General features: G+C 35.0%; 1 protein-coding gene across 1 annotated transcript in view; it reads right to left on the bottom strand.

Annotated features, from left to right (window-relative positions):
* Positions 1 to 441: 441 nt before the first annotated feature.
* LOC149542629 (uncharacterized) overlaps positions 442 to 18007 on the bottom strand; it is a 36952-nt gene continuing 19386 nt past the window's right edge. Inside the window, exons 4-6 of the mRNA XM_089797512.1 lie at positions 1113 to 1170; positions 978 to 1021; positions 442 to 840 (exon numbers count right to left, since the gene is read on the bottom strand). Coding sequence (XP_089653638.1) covers positions 637 to 840; positions 978 to 1021; positions 1113 to 1170 — 306 coding nt within the window. The 3' untranslated portion in view covers positions 442 to 636. The remainder of the gene's footprint in view (positions 841 to 977; positions 1022 to 1112; positions 1171 to 18007) is intronic.

Below are 18007 nucleotides of genomic sequence, written 5' to 3'. Positions count from 1 at the left end.
CTCTCTGCCCTAATCAAAGGAAAAGCTGCTTGCCTTGGCCCTCACAACCATATTGTCAAGCAAAACTAATTACATCCTGTTCATATTAGTTATTATTGTCTATAGCTCAAAAGGGTTATTACTCATATCAAGCGACCTATAGAATCGTCATAATTGAGTTTCTTCTATCAATTAATTCAATTTCATATTTATGCTGCAGGAATTCACTCCGCATATTGTGTATTATGTAAGGAATGAAGGCATGAGCTGGTCTGCGATTGCCAGAGATATCGAGTATAATCACGATTGGGAAAAAATATTGTAATTCTAAGAAGTCTAGAATATAAGAGAACAGAAATAATCAAATCTACCTGTGTTAAGATTGGTAAGCATTGTTTTCCCCCTTTGAATCATGCAGTAGCACTCCACTCCTGCTTGTAGAAAAGATTTCCATATACACTATTGTTGGAGCGAAGCAACTTTCCCACAATTGGATAATAACTCAGTAATCATACATAACATCAGGTGGACATGAACCTCCACTTTATAGAGGGCTTGTTAAACAGTCTTAAGCGATTTTGAAAGGAGCCTTTTCTCTTTGATCCATCCATTTTAATACAGCTTGTTACTTCAGTAATTAGTATTCCTAAAAAAATCTTATGCGATCATAACTTCAGAAGCATGTGGATGGTTCAAAGAATAACCATACTCCTTCACAAATGACACATCAAATTGTTCAATAAATTGCAAGTCTAACACCTCAGACTTTATCCCAGCAAACCGTTGATATTCCTCAAAGACTGATGCAAGGCACCAATTCTGTACTTTGCGCAAGCATCCCACTAAGCAACTTGTACGCCGCTGCACAATTTTCAGAATGTTAGCACGAGTGTTTAAAGGTTGGTTGTCTAACATTAGATCAACAAATAAGGATGAGAAAGAGTGATAGCAAGGGATGAACTAGGTATAAACATTTTATAAAATAATGCTAACTACACCTTTCCCTTTTCACAATGAATTAGAACCGGATGATTCCTTGTATCTGCATCACCGTAACATAGAAAAATCAAAACACATATGGAATATATATACATTATAGAAAAGTCAAATACCATAACTTCAACAAATATTACCAATCAAAACCTTCAAGGCTTCCTCTATTGCATCATTAGGCAAGTCCACAAAAGGATTCTGTGACAATACAGTACAATGCTTTAGGTTACCAAACAAATTTCTATAAAGAAGAAAATGGTTACTTTATACAAGATGCAAGAATTCTAAAACATAATAGATGGAGGACCAAACCATGCAAGAGACAAGAAAGAATTGCCATGAATAGCTTCACTCTATAAGTGGGTGTTTTTCTGTTGAGACAAATATGGTAGCGATGATAAAGTAACAGATTTCAAAGTGATGACTTCTAAACCAAAACAAATATTTGAATTATTATAATATATCTATATATTAATCAAAACAAAAAGGTGTTAGTTTGATAGCTAGTAATAAATATAGTCAGTTGTGGGAATTTCCCATACGAAGGTTGTGTACAATAGTCATGTAGGACCTAGGTGGTTGTCAGGGGAATGCTTTTATAAAGCCAAAGAATTATAATTTACATCAATAGTATTTTACATTTGCGTTTATGGTACAAAAAAATCTGTGTTTGCTCTTATCAAGTTTAATATGGCATTGAAGTTTACATAATTTGTGTCTGAGTCTGAAGCAGTAAAGGCCCAGATCAAAACAAAATGCCAGAATCATAGAGAAATGCTGTTTGTTGACTATCACCTCAGAATGCAAAACATCTCATGTTGCCTGTATAGGGGAAGAGAGTAACACTAAACTGCTAAAATTACAATTGTCATGCCAGTTTGAAACGTAAACACTGCCAAAAACGCATTAGTTTGTATGCTACAGTACTTGTGTTAACATCTTGCCTTTAGTGGTGCTACTTGTAAGCAAGCAAAAAGAATAAATTTGGCTGAAGCATAGGATCATGGTTGTGAGAAGATCATGCATTCACTGGAAGGCCAGCTCATGATAATTTTACATGCTGGACATTGCTGAGCAGTGGACAATGTTTTGAAACATTCACAGCAGGCATATGTGCAGTCATTTGTTCAAACTTCAAATCACCAGAAGAGATCACCATACCAACAAAGATGCCAGGAAGAGAGAAGTATCAACGTAATGGCTATGCATGGACTTTAGAGTCTCTTTTGTAGGCTTCACATGCTGCAATATTATTAGCGCTGCTAGCCTAAGTTTATATTGTATGATCACTGGAGTGGCATTTACAGCAAAGTGGGTTACAACAGCAAATTATAGTTGAATAATCATGGGTTCCAGTTGAGGTGTTGCTATGTTATATATTTTATCTATTAATAAACAACTATAAATAAAGGGTTTCCTGCAAGGTAGCATGTGATTGTTTGTAGCATAATCAGTGTATGACTTCCTAAGTTTGAAGTCATAAGCTCAAAATTACAAGGGGTTGTTCAATGAATATTTTGGAGTGAAAACACTATATAATTAGTCATTGAATACTTTTTGAAGATCAAGACTTCAAATTTTGTTTTGTGTTCTTCACAAATTAATTTTTTGTAAATGGAGTTGCAAAAAAAAAAATTGCAATAAGGTGAATTTTCAGTGTAGAACAACACCTTGAAAATGATAAATATTATTGTGTCACCTCATTTTTGTGCTATTGGTGAGCCTAATGTAACATTAGGTGTATCAAGTGTAACAAGATCATAAAGGGGGCTGGCAAGCACAAAAGGTTGGAAAAAATTCATCATCTTGAGCTGACTTCTCATTTGAGATTGAAAATTTTTAGAAGCACTATTACATTTCTTTCTTTCTTCGAGCAAGGAGGGGTTTGCAGTTCTTGGTGTTATTTATTGATGGTATAATCACTGGAAGAGTAGTTAGTGCATATCCATTTCCTAATTTTTAGAAGCGTTAGTAATGTATCTCTACATTTGTTTGTTATGTTTTTGTACACCAGTGAAGGGATTTGGCTCCCATACAGCACTGGAGGAGGGATTGACACTCATGGGAGGGTGGACTCTCTCATGGGAGGGTGGACTCTCAGAGAAGAGTGCTCTGTCATTGTGCTCTCTCAGAGAACAAGTGTTTGTTCTGGCTTTACTTTTATTACCAGTACATGTTTTTGCACTATTCCTCTGACTTCTTATCCGTTTGTTCTGGTGTTTTTAAGAATTTGTCATGATTTTTTTACTTTCTTGAGATTGGATCTATCTCTCATTTGAGCTTCATTGTAGGATGCTTTTTATCTTGGATACTTCTTTGCCAACTTCCTTCTGGTAGTTAACCGTGTCAAAACTTCATACATATATTCAAATAGATATTAGCATGTTCTTCTTTGCTATGACTGTAGTCCTAGAAAAATCTCAAAAAGGATGACAAATTGTACAACCAGTACCAGTTCAAATAGTATTATTAAAACTAGAAATCGATGTCACAGTTCTAAGCCATAAAGTGTTTAATGAAAATATCATTTAAAGCAGGCAGACATCTGTGGTATTACAATCTTGAGTACGTAAATATCCTCTTTACAACTTATTTGTGGTATTCCATTTTTTGCTGTTTGTTGAAAAAATGAATTAATAAAGATAAAAGAACAACCAGACCATATGAATGCCACCACATAAGCTCTGAGTTCAAAATTCATCAGACACCAGAATATGTGAAAATGATTGATACCATAACAAGGATCCAACCTTTACAAGCTTTAACAAATCCTGGTAAGCCTACAAATTGGAAACTCAATTTAATTTGACAGTTTTTCAAAGATACTCATCAAACATTGAGAAAGCTAATCTATAATTGGAAACAGAAATTACAGTTATTGTGTACTGGGAAAGAGCTGTGCAGAATATAAAGATGGTTCTCAGAAACATATAAATGAGATTGGCAAAGAATAGTTTTTACATATGATGTTTTTTTTATCGGTAAACAGCCGAAGCCTAGATTAGTTATTATTATTTATTGTAATTAATTATTTTTATGTGTTTAGCGAATTCAAACCCAAGACCTCCAACATGGGAGGCTTACAAGTTACCGTTGTGTTGTCTGAACTTGACTGTCATATCAGTTACATATGAGGTGTTTTATTTGTCCAAAAACTTTTCTGTAGAAGAATTGCATATGTTTTTTACACGACTATGTATAGTATTATAATATTAGTTAACGGAATCTGAATAAAAACTGGTTATGTCTTGAAATGGTATGGTTCAAGAAACAATATATCTCTTGGACTCAACCTTCGAGTTTGGTAGGATGTATAATGGGCACCCAATCCATTTTTAAAGAATAATGGGAGGAAGAAAATTAGAAGAAATAAGACAATATTGTAAAATATGAAGCATATTCTTCATTAAAGATATAAGATCATATACTTAACTGTAAGCATAGTATGACAGCAACAAGATGGTAATGTATCTAAACTAGATACTAATTTATAGAATTTTATATATATAATATTAAGGATGAAGAACCATCAGGTGATCATATATACAATCAGACATATATATAAACATTTTGATAATGCAATTATACACATGTATATTGAATTTCAAAATACATTAACACACAATTTATGTGTGTGCATGTACATATATACAAATGAAGTAAATATTTATAATTATATATTGAAAACGTATTCAATCCCATATTGACTGATTCAGAAGGAAGTAACAAGTTACTGACTGACAAAGATACCACCAATAATAGCACCAGCTCTACACATGTCTCAGCGAGCATAAAAATGGAAACCCTGTACTTCACCACTAACAAACAAGTGGAGGATAGCAAAAATACCTCTCCTATGACTGCTACTTCCCCGCCTCATATCCTGGACCGAAGTAAAAAGGTTTCTATTGGTGGTAAAAATACAGAGGATGTTGGTGGTGGTTGTGTTGCTAATGAGGAGGAAATCAAGAAAATCAAGAAGGAGCTGGATATTCTAGATAAAAGCTTCTACAGGATGGCCCATTTTGCGTTGGAAGTCATGAATTATTCAGCTACAACTCTATGCCTTTTGCAGAAGGGCAAGGAGAACAGTGACGACACTGGTGGAGATGCCACCAAGGAGCTGTTTAAATTCCTTACAGACAATTGGACAAGGCTAGTGCTCTCGAAGCCGAGGGAGGACAAAAAGAACAATTAGCAACATGTTTGCTCATTTCTGCATTGGGCATTTTGTGGTTTGGTACTCCTGGTCTTCAGGCTCTCTGTAGATCTAGGTTTTGGTTTCTAAGTTTCAGTAGAATTTGATGGGTCCTCATGATTCTCTTTAATGACTTCTCCCTGCATCACATTTTATATAGTTTGAATAGTAATTTCTGGATGGATCTCTCTATGATTGGCCTTAAGGCTTCAGGTTTCTTCTTACAGCTCTCAAAACTTTTGTGGATATGTTACTATATTTACTTCATGCTTTGTTGTCTGGCTGGGGTTAGCAAAGAGCAGGATGGGATTTTGTTAATGTTGTTTTCCATTAGCTCTTGGGAAGGGTTTTTTTTTGGGGGGAGGGAGGAGGAGGAAGCAGGGGCGGGAAAAATGTTGTTAGTCTATAATCAGTGTGTTGTTTATATGTTGTTGATGTTTTGTGTTGTAATTTCTAATATGTGGCCTGGCCATTCTGCTCGTTGTAATTAAGGGGTAATTAAGGGACAACCCCCTCATTTTGGTTGCTTTAATATCAAAAACATATTCAATCCTATTACTATTTAGCTAAGAAGGGAATACTAAAGTGTTACCAGGGAGGAGCTTGTATAAATCCAAACAATTAAGGTAATCCACTGCAAGTTGGTATCTAGGCAACTTGGATAGCACCTACTCCTTCAGTTTTAGAGCTGGAACAGTAATAAGGTAAGAATGGATGATAAATTAAGGTCGGTCCCAACAGGGGACATTACAATACCCTCGTAAATATGGATAAATTATGTGAGGTTGATTTACAAGAAGTTAAAATAACCAAACTTTCATGTTAAAAACAGTTCTAATTGCATTATTATTAGTTATGTGGAGGACCTAATTATTTCTTGTAAACCTTGCTATGACGAAATTTGTGAATGACACATTTATGTTTGAGTCATTATTTTCTTGGCACACAAATTTGGTAACGGCCATTTTTATTTCTCAAGAGAAGAGAAGCATGGCAATGATCTTTTAACTGTATTCCATATAGATAATGCTGAACTTGCTTCTACAGCATATGAAGTTTGTAAACCAAAGTTTTAGTTTAAATTAATGCTTATTTCATTGATCCAACTTTGTGTAAATATAGTTAGTTTAAATTAATTAACTCATATTATCCATAATATTGCTTATAGGGTTGGCTTGGTGTCTGAAATTGTGTCTAAACCTCAACAAACTCACTTTAAAGTAATTGAAAGAATTTTACAATATATTGAAGGTACTAAAATATATTCGAATTCAATATGTTTCAAATTGTGATTTTATTGTATCATATATATATTGACTCTAATCTAGGTAGTGATCCTCTTGGTAAAATATCTAGGTAGTAATCCTCTTGATAAAATATCTAGGTAGTGACTCTAACTATAATATTGCACCTAATTATTTAATTTTGATTCTTTTTTTTTTCTCTAAAACAACGGCTTCTTTCTTTGCCACATTCCACATCCCCACTCTTTGTCCTATTTTGGGTTGTCAAGTCCAAGTTTTCAAACTTCGTCTTAAATCATCTTCTATTCAATCAATGTTGTCCCTGAATAGAAAGGTAAGACAAACTTGTTCGTGGTGTGAGTAAAAGTAAGTAAGTTTCAGTTAATGCTTGAATACAATGAAATATTGATTGAATCACAAAAAAGGACTTCAAGTTGTCCCATAAAAGTTTTTAGGATATAGAAGACCCCTCTTAAGTGAATCCCATTCTGTGGTTCACACTCCAGGGAAGAAAACTTTTATACAATGATCCTATCCATATTTTTCTCTTATTCTTGGGGGAAAAAATGAAGCCTAGAATGAACTTTTCCCTAATTTATAAGCCTCATATAGAAGGATAGCCAATGAAAATCAAAAGAGAAACATTTCAAATCTACTGGAAGATTCTCCTGATAATCATCATATGGAATAAATGGAATGAAAGCAACTAAGTGATATCTGGTTATCTAATCCAATCAGAAATACAGGTTTGGCTCAGATATCAAGTTGGTATCCAACCAACCTCTGGCTATATGAGAGATAGTTCAGAAATCTTGAAGAGTGATGTTAGCGTGGAAGGTGGCTGATGATAAAGTGAACTAAGAAGACTGAATTACCTGACAATGAGTTAGGCGTAGCAACAATATGAAGAGAGATGATCTGGTGGACCTCCACTCAGAGGAATAGGTAAGATTAAGATATTTTTATGGAACCAGAGAACAGTAAGATTATTTTAGTTAGGAGGAAAAAAGATCAGACTATTTGACCATACTTCGGGAACAGCATTTAGTTATTTAAATTTTGACTATTAGACTGAAATCTCTTATTGGTCGTACACAAAATTTGTCTTGCTCCCAAAGTTAGCTGATTAAGATATTTGGCCAAACTGAACTAAAGAACAGTATTTTATTGATTAACAGTTAAAATGAAATTGTACCACTCATTTGTTGCATTGGCTCACCAGTCTTGATGTTGTGTATCAGTAAGATTGAAACCTCTTCTAAAGTAATTGACTTTATTTCATTCTTTAAATAAATGGTTAGTTTTGCAGTCACCATTTTGAACTTTCCCAATCAATCTGAAACCTGTATTTTTCCGAATTGTAACTCAAGCCACACATCATGTAGTTCTAAATGTTCTTATATTTTACATTTGTCTCGAACAATGCTACTATAATCAGACTCCGCACAAATTCTATTTTCTGATTTCAACAGAATTAATGTATGGATGGCAGTTTTTGAATAAAAAGACATTGTATATTCAATATCTTGAAAAAAAAGCAGAAATTTTGGCTTGTGGTCACTTAGTCTAAAGAAATGATCTGGCAAGCCTCCTATGGGCATGCTTGCACTTAAGCTCAAATATGGAAGACTTCCTGTGCACTTGTTGAGTCCTCAACTATGGTGCCAAACACGAAAAAATTGAAATACTACAAAGCAATTGTAAGGACTGGAATTCAAACTGTAGATATATCATTCTTTTATTTTTGTTTTGATTTTTAGGGTTTTTCTTTCAGCATTTATTACAGCCCCTGCCATCAAGAATCATCAAGTGACCTCCCTTAAAGACCAGGATATCTTTACATCCCCATTTTTTATTTCAAAAAGTGGGTAATGTCCCCAGGGACATTTGAATTGATTTAAGCATCATATTGCAGTTTTACTATTTTCCAATTTCACCCTCTAAGCTTTTTTAAAGGCACAGCACTTATCAATATTTTAAAAAAGAAATCCAGATAAAGAAAAAACGCTCACTTCAACAAACTAGTACCAAATTTTAAAAATTCTTCAATTAACTGTGAATGTGAAAACTAAACATCATAAACCATCTTTGGAAATATTCTCAATGCTTAAGTAATCAATAATAAATATGAAAGAAGAAATCTGTAAAAGCACAACAATTTTGCTTAAAGGAAGTGCTATGGTCTAAAAAAATTAAAATCATACAAACCAAGGAAAACCTACTTATGCATTCTCTAAATTCAGTTTTACGCATGTTTTTTAATATTATTTCTAAACTTTGTGTTTTTTTGATGTTCGGAGATTTTGCCAATTTTTCCCAACTACAATTCATTTTTTTGCTAAGTTAACGGGTTCACACCTTGACCCCTCAAACTGGGTCAGGGTGCGAACCGGATCCAAGTACGTGTGGGGTTGGGCTGGGTTTGGGCTGGGTCAGCGCCCAGCCCTTTGGGTCCACGGACTCGCGTGGACCCAGCCTGAACCCAGGCAGACTAAGCAGGGACTCGTGCAGACCCATGGAAACCCAATGTTCCAGCTTATAAAGTGTGCCCAAAAATATTAAAAAACACATTTCTTTATTATTTTTCTTTCTGGTTCTAACATTAAAATGGCCCATTATTTAGCCTCCAAACACACTTTTATTTCACACTTGCTCTCTCATTACTCTAATTCGCAGCTGCTGAAAATTCCATAGACGATGATTATTTTGATACTCAATTTGATGATTGATGAACACTTTGATTATTGATGAACATAAAACATTGAATCATGTTTCAACTTTCAAACTCTCATGAACTATATTTTCATTTTGTAATTGAGTAATTCAATGTAATGATTTTCATTAGAATCGCATTTTAATGTTTATCTTTGGCATTTGGCATTGATCAATGATTAAGCAAAATAATATGAAATGATTTAGTTTTACAATTTTGTATATTTCTCTCTTCTTCTTTTTTTGTGTGTGTATATATATATATATAGACACACACACACACACCCAAAAACCCATACGAACCATAATGAAAACCGGGTTCTCATATCCGAACGCGAACTGGTATAGGCCTGCAAAGTTTTTGCTAGGTTTGTCTTGTTGAATCATGGTCCAAATCTCTGACAATGCATTGTTTAGAAAAAAAAAACATTTATCCTGCTCTACTTACCTCTCAATTCAGGGCTCCAATAGATGTTTTTGCTAAAAAATGAGCAAAATACAAAAAATTGTAATTCTAAAATAGTTGTTAATATTCTTCAATGGTTTCTTGCAAACCAAAAATCTGAATACTGCATATTTTATAATTCATAAAATATCATTCTGACCACAAATTACGGAATTCAGAATGTTTTAGAGTTAAGATTTCAAAGTACACTATACATACACAAAACCTAGCTGAGTTGGCATGTGGAATTATGTAAGAATGAGACCTCAATGTCCATATTTGTGATGAAGCACCTAGACTGTATAGTGTATACCTTTTCCAATTGGTACACACATTTGAACAGGAGCTATAAACTAGTATGGCCACAATCGGTAGTACCCTTATCTTCAGAGACACTTCTCTTTGTATTAATATCATTTTTTGTGTTTCATTAATGCTGTTATGCGTCTTCTTACTAGGATGTAGGGGGCATATATGATGAAGTGGGTTGCAGCCTGTTGATTTTCATACCAAAAATGAAGACAAGCAATAAAAACAAAAAATAACGAACACAAGACAGAGCAAAAACCCTGCGAAAACCCTCCAAATTGAGGGAGAAAAACCCAGCTACCGATATATCACTTTATTAATGAATAAGCAGAAGTCTGATATACAATTCACACAAACTTTGCCAAATTGAACTATATGATAATGGCTCTTATGTCTCTGCAAACAATAACATATACTACCTTCATTTGATCACCCAAAAAAAGGATGCCAAAGCTGTAATATGAAAAATATGAATTGCCCGTGAACATATGAACTTCTCTTCCACTTGAAGAGTTGGACACTATTACAATGCAAACCGTTGACGTTACAATTAAGGCATCTGTTGAGATGTTAAAAAGAAAGCATCTGCCGACACATTACAAAGAATGCATATGTTGATATAGAAATTCCTATGTCTGTGTTGATTCAACTTCAACAGCAAACGAAACAGCAACATGTTATAGAAATGGCTACAACAGAAAGATATCTCCTACAACCATATCATCAACACTCCCTCTTGGCTAGGGAGGTATCTTTCCCAATATCCATGCCATGGAATCTCTCAACAACACCCACAATGGCTACACCCATTTGTGGAAAAGTTTTTTATCACGGAATCTCTTGTCATGACAACATCATGGAATCACTCAACTTATGTGGCAAAGTAGGATATGGCTTGAGATATATTTCCAATGGAGACCTGAAATTACAAGGTTATTTTGATCTGATTGGGCAGGTAGTGTAATTGATAGGAAAAGCACCTTTGGATGTTGCTTCAGTTTGGAGTCTGCCATGACTTCCTGGTGTAGCAGGGTGCAGATCTCTGTGGCACAAAGCACTGCAGAAGCTAAATACATTGCAACATGTGTAGCAACTCGAGAAGCAGTGTGGCTTCAAAAACTTCTTGCAAGATTGTTTGGTCAAACATTGGAGCCAACTGTGATTTATTGTGATAATCAAAGTTGTGTAAGCTCTTTCTCGATCCTGTGTTTTATGAAACATGTGGAGATCAAATATCATTAAATCAAAGATATGGTGCTGAAAAAAGCAATTCAACCATGTAAAATGAAATATGTTGTGAATGCTTGATAATAATATACCACGTCAAGGTTGCTCCCTCAAAGTGGCATATTATTATCAAGCGTTTACATAATATTCCATTTTATATTCTTCTACCATGCAATTTATTTCACATCTTCACTTAAATTTTTTGTTCTTAGTAGATTAGAAAGATCATTATGAGTTTTTGGAATGATATCAAGTATAGAATTCCTCAAATATCATCATCTTTTGACTATGTCAAATGACCGGTATGACAAACATATTTTTCCAATCTTCTACAACACTTAAAACTGTTCCTTTATTGTTTTGGAGATGTCCATGACATGGATATCTGAAAAGATACCTCCCTAGCTAATAAGGAGTGTAATATCCTATGGGGATATTACAGAGATGTTGCTCTTTCCATTCATGGGAGTAGCCATGGTGGACATCATATTGAGAGATTCCATGACGACATCACATTGAGTGACTCTATGATGAGAACTTGTGTATATATTCTTTCCATACATGGGAATGGCCATGTTGGATGTCATATTTCTCAAGATATGATTGGCTACAACTAGATGAATTTGTCTTGGCTCACACATGAATTGGCTGAGAGCACTCACCACATAACAAATATCTAGTCAAGTAATCAGTAGATAAATCAAAGATCCAGTCAGCTACCTATACATGGTGGGATTTACCAAATCTGAGCTAGCTATAAAAACAATCAATTTCTTCAAATTAGTTGCCATGGGTGTAGACACAGACTTGCAATCCATCATCCTAAACCTCTTCAAGATATCCATGTATATTTTCCTTGACCAAGAATAATCTCATTGGGTCTTTGCCACACTTCCAGTCCTATACAGTAATGCATAAGACGAAGATCCGTCTCAAACTCAAGGGCTAAATTTTTCTTCTGTTTGACAATGAGACTATCTTCTCTATTAACAAATAAATCATCAAGATAGAGAACCAATATTAAGGCCTTACCATTAACTATCTTGAAGTAGAGATTTGAATTTTCATCATTCAAGTATTGATCAATCCTTTCATACCATGCATGAGGAGCTTGTTCGAGCTTGTACAATGCCTTCTTCAATCACATACATAAGACTTCTTCCCATGAATCACAAAACCATCTAGTTGTTCAATAAGTACTTCTTCAATCACACCATTAAGAAATGCAATCTTTACGTCTATTAGTGGCAATCTTTACCTCTGAAGTGTAGGTGATAAAGTCTCCTATGCCATAAGCTTACTTGAATTGATGGAGTCATGCACTAATGCTTGAATTGGACAATTCGAAAGTTGGTATAGACTCTCTTGACAAATACCAATCACACAAGTAGATTTGATGCTAGAGTTCTTTGGCCAAGCAAGAACTTTCCCTTCTGAAAATGCAACTTGATACCCTTTGTCCTCCAATGTTGAAATTGAGACCTGATTTCTCTTTGCTCCAAGAACAAAAAAGACATCACTCAAATGAAGAGGGATGCCAAAATATAGATGAAGAGAAGTGGCCCTAGCATCTTTCACTGGATAACACGCATCATCTCTAATTATCACATGTAAATTAGTTTCTCTTTTCAACCAAGTCAAAAAGATGCTCTCGATATCCTGTAATGTGACATGGAGCACCATTTTCAATCAACCAAGTGTTGTCGTCAGTTAGGACATCGCTTGAAAGTGCTGAGATGAATACAAATCCCCCTAAGGTGTCATTGGATTCCCTTTTAGATGACACCTCATCAACATTTGCAGCAGAAGCATAATGTTTAATTCTTACTATACAATCTCGAGCATGGTAACCATACTTGTCACATCTGAAACATGAATGTGAGAGATCCTTCTTCTTTGGTTCAAGAGCTGAATCAAAATTTCTCTATTCCCCTTTTAATCAATGAAACACGGGGACTTGCACCCCCTCCAAAACCTCAAAGTACCCACCCCCCGCACTGGGTACTTGGAGTACCCGAGTACTCCCACCTTCACCATTCCACAACCAAGCCGCCACTCGGATGGGTACTTGAGTTTCTATTTGAATTTTGATTTTGAATGTTACTATTGGGTATTTACTATGTCACTATGTTACTATGTTGAATGTTCAATGGTTCTAGTTCATGTTGCAAGTTTTCTATGTTCAAGTATTTTAATTTGGTATGTTATACTGAAACGTCATTTCATAACTAGCATTTAAAGTTCTATATGTATAGTATACAACACCCTCCCTACATCATCCTCCCCTTGCCGCCACCCCCTAGTCATCTCCACGCCATCCCACAAATGAGGCCCATTGTTCCCCCATCCCAAAACTAGTTCCGACGTACCCCAATATTGGTGTTACAATGCTCTAAATTGTCTTTTCTCCCTTCTCTACCTTTCCTTCTGGATGTTTGAGCAGCAAAAACACAACTTTCTTCATTACTCTGGATAACTCTTGAATGCAATCAGATCTAAGACAATCAAACTTGGGAATTTTAAATCTTCCACAAAGGCCTTGAAAAGGACTCTCAAGATTGAGGAAGACCATTCATTTCCAAAATAACTAGATCTCTATCTTTAACTATATCTCCAATGGCATATAGCTGATCTTTTAACTCAGTAATCTGCATGAAGGGTATTACTTGTTAAGCTTTCGAACTAGGATGTTATCACCAACTAGATCCTTTAGCAGGAAAATACATAAAAGCCAAACGCAAATTTATCCTAGGAAAACCCATTACTTGGGGGAAAAACCCAACCACGCCTATAAAGATCCTTTATTAGATATGCAAAGAAAAACAATTACAAAGCTTTTGTTGATGTTTTGGTAGCTTTAGTAGGATAAACATGTCAAATCAAAGAAATATTAATATAATGACAATGATTCATATATTTATATATATACAACTATAATTAAGGTTGTCATACATTATATTAATTATATCGATGAATAGACATGTCCCATGAAGGGACATGTCTCTTCTCTTGGTTTATTCCTCATACAAATACAACCAAGATGCTGCCAATTAAAAAAACATATACCAAAGTGGCAGTGCTTAGTGCATTTGCAGTGATCCCAAAAATATAACATGGTATCAGAGCAAGCTGTCAATGTATGAGGACGTGTTCTTCTATTTTAAAGATAAATTAAGAGAACAATGAATATACAGGAGCAATGTTTAAACTTGTGTACTTTCACACATCACGATTTATAAAGGTTGCATTTGATGTATTATCTTGGGATTAAAGAAGCATATATGGATGTCATTCTATTCATAGAGGGATGGTGATGACAGATATGAACTAGAGCATAAATTATTGCCATGCAAAACCTTCACAGACCTTATTCAATAAGAGGATGTTGGCAGAATCAAACTTGTGATTAAGAAATCTTAAAATAATGGTTTCAAGTTAAAGAAAATGGAGGGAGAATTATTTGTCATCAAATCTGCAACAAAAGAGACGGCAGAGTAAATAGGGCAAACCAAGGAGGATGATAAAAAAGAGTTTAAATAAGAAGGTGATGGAATAACATTAAGGAGTTTTTATCATCATTGAAAGATTAGAACACAATCAAATTGAAGATTAAATCTGATTTGCACCATTTCAGTAATGAGAAATTGAGAGTATAAACCTTTGCAACTACAGGGTGGGCCCAAAGTCCAAACATAAGCGTAATATAGAAGACCATCGTCAAAAGGACCGGCGATGGGTGGACTTCAAAAAAAACATAAAAATGGAGAGGTGTAGTATGTAGTATGAAGCACTTAGTGAGGAGGAAAAAATACATTGAGAAAATTATAAGGTATGGAAGTACATAGAACTCAGTATGAACACACAGAACATTGATTACACTCATAGCATGAATCGGACCACGTCAAAAGGATCTATGGAAAGATTGAAGGTAAAAAGAATTAGGAGGACGTGGAGCACCAAGACACAGAGAAATATGGGAAGATCATTTTAAGCTATATTGCCTATGTGGATTCCACTTAACCCGACGGACGAGGTACAAACAGTGACCAAATGCAGGCATGGATAGCATCTCTTCCCCTCAAGGGAGAGATCACTTGTCCTTGATGGCATGAATAGTTTCGTAAATTATTTTAATTGGAGATGAAGCGAGATTGGACACGAGATTAGATAGAGACACGGATACAATGAACCACTATCTCTAAATATCAATATGAATAGCATGTGGGCATTTTTTCAAACTTTGGCCAACAAACTATTTACTTTGTGGATCGGGAGATTTGTGATAAAAGATTGTAAGGAGCCACAAAGGGCTTCAATGCATTATAATGTTATTCCCTATAAACCAAATAAGCTATAAGGAGGGACCCGCCTTCGTTCACGGTAATTAAGGTAAGTTTGTAAGAGGTGTTATTTAAACTCTTCTTTCATATTATTATAAAATATATTTTGGTAGGTATTTAAATAGATATGGAAACATATATGATTAATAAGGAAATCAAAAATAGATTAAAGTATTATATAGAAGTTTTGAATATGTGCATACATGTTCAAAATATATTTTATCTATATTTTATTGGAATGGACTTATTATTGTGCATAACTATTTATTATCCTTGGTTATTATTGTGGTCTCTCTTATTTTATTTTATAAGAGCTATTTGCCTTGATCTTTTCCTCCGAGATAGTTATTGCAAGAAAAAGAGGGAGATTGAGATTAAGAGGGAGACTGACATTTTATCAGAGGAAACCTTGAAAGAGAGGTAGACTAAGGATGTTATTTAGTTAACCTTCATTGAGCTCGGTCTTATTGATTAAGAGGGAGTAGAACACATTGAGATGGATTCTCTAATGTTCAACAAATTGTTGCAGTCAAGAGGACCGTGATTCATACATCGTGACCATGTGATTTTAATGGGCCTACCCCCTGTGTACATCATGAGGCAGTGATGACTTCCAAATGATTATCACTTGTATTTGAAGAAGTTGTTGTAAGGTGACGATCTTACAATAACTTGTATTATAAGATCAAATAAATTGAGCAAATGGTGAATGTCTTGCATCTCAACATTTTGGAAGACCATTACTCAGAGAATTTGGTGAATATCATCAATATTCTAGGAGGCCAATACTCTTGATATCAAATGTGATATCAAACCTTATCTTTGAGTAATTGGTGAATATCGTATGATATTCTAGGAGACCAATACTCGTGATATCAGATGTGATATCACGTGATATCACACCTGATCAAAGATATCTTTAAAATTTGTCATACCTAATATTACCAATGGTTTAATATGTGTCATGTGTTTATCCTCCCTAGCTAAGAGGGAGTGTTGATGTTTTGGTAGCTTTAGTAGGATGAATAAGTGAAATCAAAGAGATATTAATATTATATATATAAGGTTGTCATACATTATATCAATTATGTTGATGAATAGACATGCCCCATAAAGGGACATGTCTCTTCTTTTCGTTTATTCCTCATACAAATACAACCAGGACACTGCCATTTAAAAAAACATATACTGAAGTGGCAGTGCTTAGTACATTTGCAGCGATCCCAAAAATGTAACAGCTTTGCTCCCTTTTACAGCTTCAATGCTTACTGATCGCTCAATGATCAAAGCTTACATAGCCAACAGCATATTGTCAATGAGACATCATGATATCTACACAAATATCTCAGACAGTAAGAAATTATACACAATACTTTGAAATACATAATAATCCAGCACAAAAGATACAAGAATAAACAGAAAACAATATCTTCCATATAACACTCACACAAGCATATAGCTCCTGCACAGACAACATATTGTATTATTCACACAAGTATACAACTCCCTCACACACAGCTTGCCGAAGCAGCAACAAAAGCATACAGCGATGTAATCATAAAATTAAGACACTGCCATCTCCAGCTGCTTGCCACACTCACGCCCTTTAAGCACACAACGCTCCAATTTTTAATTATCATCATGAGCATAAAAAACACAAATATGACCACATATTCAAGGCAAAGGAACTAACAACAATTATTCAAGGAGTCGATTCAGATTCTTCAAATTTCTACGCATGATATAACAGATAGGGATAAGACCACGAACGTTTGCTGAGGATGACAATGAATAAGAACGAATGACTCAGCGGTTGCATCATCTAAGAGTTCATGCTGATAGGAGATATACAACCCACAGTGTATGAAGGCAGACTTTTGAGTCATGAACGGCAGCAGTAAATACACGAGTCGTTTTGTCTTTTACATTCACGGACACATGACTTGGTTGTAATGAAAGAAGACTCCATGAGAATTGTTGGACGATAAGAACATGATTCAAATGCAGTTGCATATGCCATGAAGGTGCAAACAGGAAACATGTCAGCTGCTAGATGGTGAACAATCATTGACTAAACCGACTCGAACAGTCACAAAAGCAATACTCCAGGTACAAGGCAGTGACTCTTTGATGTCTAGCCGATACGATCAAAGAACTTCTTGATATTTTGAATGCTGCGCAACATAAAACCTTCCATTCTGATAACGACATGAAAGGATGACACTTTAGAAACCTGAATGATGTTAGTTGTGGTAAAACTTCCACTAACCAACTCTTTGAATTCTCTGTGGTGACTTGATATAATTTAACCATTCATACACAAGAGGAAGACTCTTCTCAGTCTTAAGTCATATGACAATACAGAGGTAAAGATCTCTGTCAAAGCTATAACCTTCAGCATTACTGACTCTCCTTTGGCCATTTTAATATGATGGAGATGTTGTCTTAAGACAAGACTTTGTTGGTATTGTTGATCGCATACAGGCCTTGGAGAGTCTTGAACGTAACCCTGGCTGACTTCATCTTGGATACAATTGGCACAAAATGATCCTTCAGAAAA

Source organism: Cupressus sempervirens, chromosome 8 (genome assembly GCF_028749045.1).
Source record: "Cupressus sempervirens isolate cs-2001-9-10 chromosome 8, ASM2874904v1, whole genome shotgun sequence".
NCBI classification, from domain to species: Eukaryota; Viridiplantae; Streptophyta; class Pinopsida; order Cupressales; family Cupressaceae; genus Cupressus; species Cupressus sempervirens.
The sequence above is the reverse complement of the archived record's forward strand: the minus strand, read 5'-3'. Positions and strand labels throughout refer to the sequence as shown.